The 6,556-nt window shown below is 47.3% G+C and overlaps 1 protein-coding gene across 2 annotated transcripts; it reads right to left on the reverse strand.

The window, feature by feature from the left end:
- Positions 1 to 379: 379 nt before the first annotated feature.
- On the reverse strand, positions 380 to 4,471 carry IL2RG (interleukin 2 receptor subunit gamma; the record flags this gene model as incomplete). 2 transcript variants are annotated; one of them, XM_080652942.1, is made up of 8 exons in its annotated part: positions 380 to 1,107; positions 1,443 to 1,512; positions 1,769 to 1,874; positions 2,436 to 2,598; positions 3,229 to 3,368; positions 3,588 to 3,769; positions 3,990 to 4,083; positions 4,303 to 4,471. In XM_080652942.1, 8 exons carry the CDS (start codon positions 4,415 to 4,417, stop codon positions 922 to 924), a joined length of 1,056 nt encoding a protein of 351 aa, XP_080509068.1. In that variant the 3' UTR covers positions 380 to 921. The 2 variants fall into 2 exon arrangements, with proteins under 2 accessions (XP_080509068.1, XP_080509069.1); XM_080652943.1 differs by having other exon boundaries at positions 3,990 to 4,148; positions 4,275 to 4,417.
- Between the last annotated feature and the right edge of the window lie 2,085 nt (positions 4,472 to 6,556).

The raw sequence follows: 6,556 nt of genomic DNA on the forward strand, positions 1-6,556 counted from the left end.
TTGGTAGTTGTAGATAACCAACATCGCTAGGGGTGGGGCCTGAAGGGTGTGGCTTGAGGCTGCAGTTGAGGGATTATGAGGTCAGAAGTGGTATGTGTGGTAGAAGGTGGAGTAAGGATAAGGGGAGAAGAGCCTGGGTGAGGTCTGTAGATTTGTTGGGAATGGAGGCAACATGGTAAATCTAACTCTAAACTGGACCCCAGAAGGATACCTTAGAGAAAAGTTAAGTTTCTGGAAAAGTACTTTTTCTAGTTAATTTGTGGTACAACTGCTTCCACAGCAGGAGTCTACTACTCATTTTCCTTACCCTCAGCACTATGCCCACCATCCTTACTATACCTCACATTTCCCCTGCTCCCTGCCCCAACAACACAGTCTTGATGATTATCAACAGAAACTTTATTTATCATTGATTTGGGAACAACTGAAGGGTAGATGGAAAGAGGGAGGTTGGGAGGGAGGGAGAAAGAATTCTAGGAAGAGGAATTCTGGATCGAGGGAGATGACAAACATGTACAGGGCAAATGGGCAATTCCTTTTTAAATATATTTTTAATTTATTTCAGAGAGGATGGGAGAGAGGGATAAAAACATCAATATTGAGAAAGAATAATTGATTGGCTGCCTCCTGCATGCTCCCCTACTGGGGATCCAGCCCACAATCCGTGCTTGTGCCCTGACCAGAATCGAACCTTGATCTCCTGGGTCATAGGTCGATGCTCAACCACTGAGCCACACCGGTTGGGCAATGGGACAATTCTTAAAGAGGAGATATTAAATGAGGGGGCAGTTATAGGGGCACAAAATTCTAAATCAGCCACAGTTGGGGCAGGGGGAGCGTTGGGCCCAGGCTGGTTGGATGAGGGGAAGTTAGTACAATTTAGGGCTACAGGACCCTGGGGTTCTGTCAGGGTATCAGGGCTCAGGTTTCATGTTTCAGGGTGTAACATGGGGAAGTCCAGAAGGGGCTATGGTGGCTGCAGGGGGAGCCCCCAGGCCCCTCCCCTAGAGCAATGCCTTTTGGGGGAATCTCACTGACGTGGCAGAGCCTTTCGCTGTAGTCTGGCTGCAGGCTCTCCGCCAGCCCCTTAGACACACCACTCCAGGCCTAAAGACAGATATCTCCAGGTCAGGGGTCAATTAGGAGCAGGAAGTAAAAGACCCAAGCTCTGTGCCAAGGGAACTCTCACGTCTGCATCACTATAATTAAGGAAGGGACACACAGACTCCTCGGCTCCCAATGCCACTGTTTCCATATGCTTCAACCAATCTATAATCAGTTCTCTGTGTGTCTCTCTCCATCTGCCCCATCCCCCAATTGGTTGGCCACATCCTGACAGTTAGTGCAAGGCCCCTTCTCCTCCCCTCTGCCCTCCATACTTTGTCTTGCTGCAGGAAGTGGGCAGTTGACAGACTGCAGTCTGCCTATGACCATGTTCTCACCGAAAAGTTCCCGTGGTATTCTGTAACCAGATCCTCTAGGCTCTTGAGGGTAGGAATTCGGGGCATGGTCCTAGGGTAGGGAGAGAAAGAGGGAGCAGGAACACATTGGTGATGCTCTTTTATTGCCCTTTTCTCCCAATTCTGCCGTATAGAATAAAGAGATTCTCTGTTCTCTGTGCCTGCAGCTTCCTTCCATCACCATGCCCACTTGGGTGACCCCTCATTCCTTATTGTCCTGCCTTCTTCTTCTATAGACCTTGTAATAAGCCTCTTCTACTATTCCCAGCCACCCCCATCTCTTTTTTCTGGGATTCCAGAAGTCTCACCGTTCCAGCCAGCAGTACACACAGATGAGGCTAATAATCAATCCCATGGAGCCAAGGGGGATGAGCACGGCTTCCAGTGCAAACAATGATGGGGACTCTATGGATTCTATGGAGAAGAGGAGAGGAAAAGGGCCCTAATACTTGTCACGCCCCTACAACATGCCAACACTGATGGAGCCCCAGCTAGGTGCTAGGCACTGTGCTAAACACTTTCTGTATAATCAATCCTCACAACTTCTGAGAGGGGGGACCAATTAGTATCTCCATTTTATAGACAAGGAAAGGCAATCGAAGAGGTTAGTGATGTGCCCGAGATCAAAGAGGCAGTAAGTGGCAGAAGCAGGTTTAAACCCAAGATCTGGCTGGTTCCAAAGCCATCTTCACTATGCAGCATTCCTGGGAATGCTGTGGAGATAGTTTATACATTCTATCTCCCCTTGAGCACTCCTTGGCCTCCTTCTCAATCCATCCCTCTAGTCTAACAACACATCGACCCAACCCTACACAGAAAAACCCTGCTTTTTTGGGGTTGGAGTTGAACAGTGAGGGGAGGTGGGCCACCAAATTTGGGAGGTTACAGATAGGGAAGTAGAGCAAAAGACAGTGGTGCTAGAAAGGTTGGGGTGCTGGACTCATGGGTCAGGGTGAGGCATTAGGTCCATTTTACCCTTTGAAGTATGGCTGCCCCAGTGGATCGGCTGGCTCCATTCACTCCAATGCTGAGCACTTCCACAGAGTGGGTTATGGCGACTCCGAACACGAAACGTGTAGAGTTTCTGCCCATCCACACTAGGCAAGGAGAAGCTACATCTTTGGTCCACTGATTGTTCCTTGGGGAGAAAGAGGGTGAGGGTAAGATGGGTGTCTATAAAAGAAGGGAAAATTAAAACTGCTACCCTCTCCCAGCTGGTGTGGGTCAGTGGTTAACTGTCAACCTATGAACCAAGAGGTCATGGATTCGATTCCTGGTCAGGGCACATGCCCTGGTTGCAGGCTCAAACTCCTGTAGGGAACATGCAAGAGGCAGCCAATTGATGTTTCTATCTCTCTATCCCTCTCCCTTCCTCTCTCTCTAAAAAAAAAACCCAATGAAAACATATATTTTTTAAAACTGCTGCCCCTCCCCCCTATCATCTTCTGGTTCTTCCCAGTCCCTCCCTCCTCTCTTGACTATTCAAGCTACACTGCCCCCTTCACTGACTATAATCTAATGCCTCTCTCCAGATCCCTTTAAAGGCTTCCTTTGGTTTACTTGTCTGTCTGGTACTGGGAAGAGTACAGGTAGGGAAACCCTAATGACAACTCACTGGTGATGATAGGGAAAGGATTTGGAGGAGGGCAGAGGGTGGGTAGAGGCACTGGAAAGCAAGAACAGGAGATCAAGCCCTCCTGTTTGGTTGACTGAGTCTATCCCCACTTGCTTGGTCTTAGCTGCTACATTCATATCCCCAGTCACTCACAGTCCAGCTGTGGTCCCGGTCACTCCTGTACTGCACCAGGTGCTCCAAACAGTGGTCCAAGTATGTGTTGCTCCACCTCAGTTCTATCTGGGATTCACTCAGGTTGTGAAGTGTTAGGTTCTTTGGAGCCCAGGGAATCACTGGAGATATGTGTGTGAGTGTGGTCATTCCCCTGGCCTAGGCAAGTCAGGAACCTGAAGGTAGTGCTACTGATCCCTCCTCCCTTCCCCATCCCAAACCCTCACCTCTTCCTTTCTGAGCAGGTATCTTTATGGTGAAAGAACACCACTAAAGAACATTGCTCCATATACTCCAATGCCCCACAATATCCCTGGACTCTTGAGCCATTTCCAAATTACCCAGATCCTGCAGTCTTAGCTCCTTTTTGGTCTTCCTCCTAGGTTCCTGTGGGTCCTGGAGCTGGACAAAGAATGTTTGGTAGAGATTGATTTCCTCTTTTCCCAACCAACAGCCAGAAGTGATCTCTGAAGAGTATAGATAGTGGCCACACTCCTGGATATTTTGACCAGAGTTCTTATACCTAGAGAAGGGTTGGAAGGAAGAGGAATGGTGGGGTAAACTTGGGTACTACAGACATCCACAGCCCAGCCTCCTCCCTGAACTGACTTATGACTTACCCCATGAGAAAAGAGTGGGGAGCCTGGAATGCTGGCCACCCTCTTTTTGGTTCCCATGCAGTCTCTCACATCTAGCCCACCTCCTCTTCCTCCCCTATGCTATCCCCTCTTTCTTTCTCATACCAATAGTGCAGAGTCAGGTTGGTGGGCTGAGGCTCAGAGCTGCTGTTCCAAGTGCAATTTATATACTCGACATTGAATACAAAACACTGAACCTCTAGGTTGGGGAGAAAATGAAGTGGGAGAGGGGAAGAGAAGAAATGATGGTCAGAAGAAGAAACACTGTGAGGCAGGGAACCCTTCCCCTCCCCTCCCCACAGTGCTCTTAAATTCTGCCTGCATCCTTGTTATGTCCAGTGGAAGGTCCCAGATTTCTGTATGGCCCCTTCCCACAGCCTCCGGTCTCACCAACCCCTTCCAGTCCCAGGTTTCCCACCAGCTGTGATGTCTTCATTCCCAGTGGGCGTGAGGACTGTTGGGTTCAGTCCCATCCCCAACAGAGGCAGCTGCAGGAATAAGAGGAATCTGAGTGGCAATGGTCGCTTCAACATGGCACTCTTGCTCTTCGTTCCTTGGGTGTACTGTGTCAGGAACCTGGGCCCCTCACCCACTACCCCTCCCCACCCATACATTTCCTTTTGTCATAGCTTCCGGTGGAAAGAACCTTAGAAACCAGGGCTTTACAGAGGGTGTGGCAAAAGTGTGCTATGACACAGGCTAAATCTTCTGGGAGATTGGGTGTTGATCTAATCTGTAGGTGTAACACCACTGGCTGTGAAGTGGTGTTAAGTGGGCTGGATTTACAGTATTGTCACAAACTCAAGAATCCTTAGACCACCTAGATCCTGGTAAGGATCTTATTACTACCACCACTACCATTCCCAACCGCCTTCTCATTGAAATCATTTTATCCTATATGGTGGAGGGTCTGAACCTCTTCCCCACCCTATGCCATGCTCCTTCTTTGGCTCAGCCACCCTGAATCCACTGTCAAAGCTCTACTGTCTTGGCTGGATGGAAAATACAGTCTTGACTCCTGTGGGCACATATATAACTGTCTTTCCTCTGATCTAATCCAAACCAGAATATTAATCCTTAGCTACTGGCTGAGCTGGGTCCCTGTTGATACTGGTGAGGAGGTCTGACTTAGAAGTAGATTCTGGAAATGGAGGAACAATACTAGCTTCAAAATCCTCATCTTCCCCTTAATCTGCTTCCCTTCCTGTGTTCCCTATCTCAGTTAATGGTATCAACACCCTCGCAGTCACCCAGACTTGAAAACCCAAAGTCATCTCCAATTCCTCCCTCTCTCTTACTCTGAGAATCCAACCAACTCTACTTTCTGTGGTGTTTTTCCCAGCAGTGTCCTTTCCATGAGTACAACCACTGTGCTAAATCAGCCTTTCATTCCCTCTAGTCATTATTCTTACTAGAATCCACCAACTGGCCTCCCTTTCTAAAGGCCCCCTGCTCTCTGCCCTGGCTGGGTAGCTCAGTTGGTTAGAGCATTGTCCTGATATACCAAGGTTGTGGGTTCGATCCCCATCATCATTGCCAGATTTATCTTCCTCTAAACACAGAACTGATCAGAGAGACTATCTACAAAAATTGTTCATTCAGCAAACATTTATTGAGCTTTTAATATATGCCAGGCACTGTGCTTATGTTCTAACCCACCCTAATTTTCTGTCGATTAAAATTCCTCAAAGTTAGCTCAAATATTACCTCCTCCAAGCAGAATGTTTCCTCTACCCAACTAGAATTAGTTTGTCTCACCCTAGCCAGTTTTGCTCAGTGGATAGTTTTGCTCATCGGCCTGCAGACTGAAGGGCCCCGCGTTTGATTCTGGTCAAGGACATGTACATTGGTTGCGGGCTCCTCCTGGGCTCGGGCCCTGGTCGGGGTTCCTGCAGGAGGCAACCAATCGATATGTTTCTCTCACATCGATGTTTCTCTCTGTCTTCCACTCTCCCTAAAAATCAGTGGAAGAAATATCCTTGGGTGAGGATTAAAAAAGAAATAATTAGTTTGTCTCCCCACTGTGATTCAATAGCATTTTATTATTTTCACTTGTTATATGCTAGTTTTATTTTTATGTATTGTAATTTGTTGCTTTTATTATAGTACTTTTCTCTAAAAGGCAATACCACCATCGAAAGAATATTGGCTTGAGTCAAGAAAGAAATCCTAGTCTCAGCTGTTACTCAGTAACTGTATAATATAGGACGTGTGAACTTCCACTCTGAAAATCAGCCTCCTCGTCCACAAAATGAAGACAGCAATCCCTAACTCATGCAGCTGTGTGCGGATTAAAGGAGATAATATCTAAAAAGCATCTGACACTTAGTAGGTGCCTCTTTCGCTAGAGCAGGGGTTATTATCCTGAAATTCATGGACACTTAGGGGATGCATCCATGAGCTTCAGGGGGTACAAGAATCTCCCTGTAAAGTAACTAACGTTTTGTATGTCTCCATGTTCATTTTACTGGAATAAGGGCCACAGCTTCCATCAGCATCAAAGGGGTTGTGAATCAAAAAGGTTAATAATCTCAGTGCTAGACCATAAAGACTTTAAGGGATTAGAACCGGCCTTTCAGGGGTTTAATGAGTGCTTTCTTAGCATACATAGGTCCTTTGAAGGCGATATTAGTACACCCATTTTTCTGACGCGGAAACGAAGAGTCATTTGT

The sequence above is a fragment of the Plecotus auritus genome (assembly GCF_963455305.1).
Source record: "Plecotus auritus genome assembly, chromosome: X".
NCBI lineage: Eukaryota > Metazoa > Chordata > Mammalia > Chiroptera > Vespertilionidae > Plecotus > Plecotus auritus.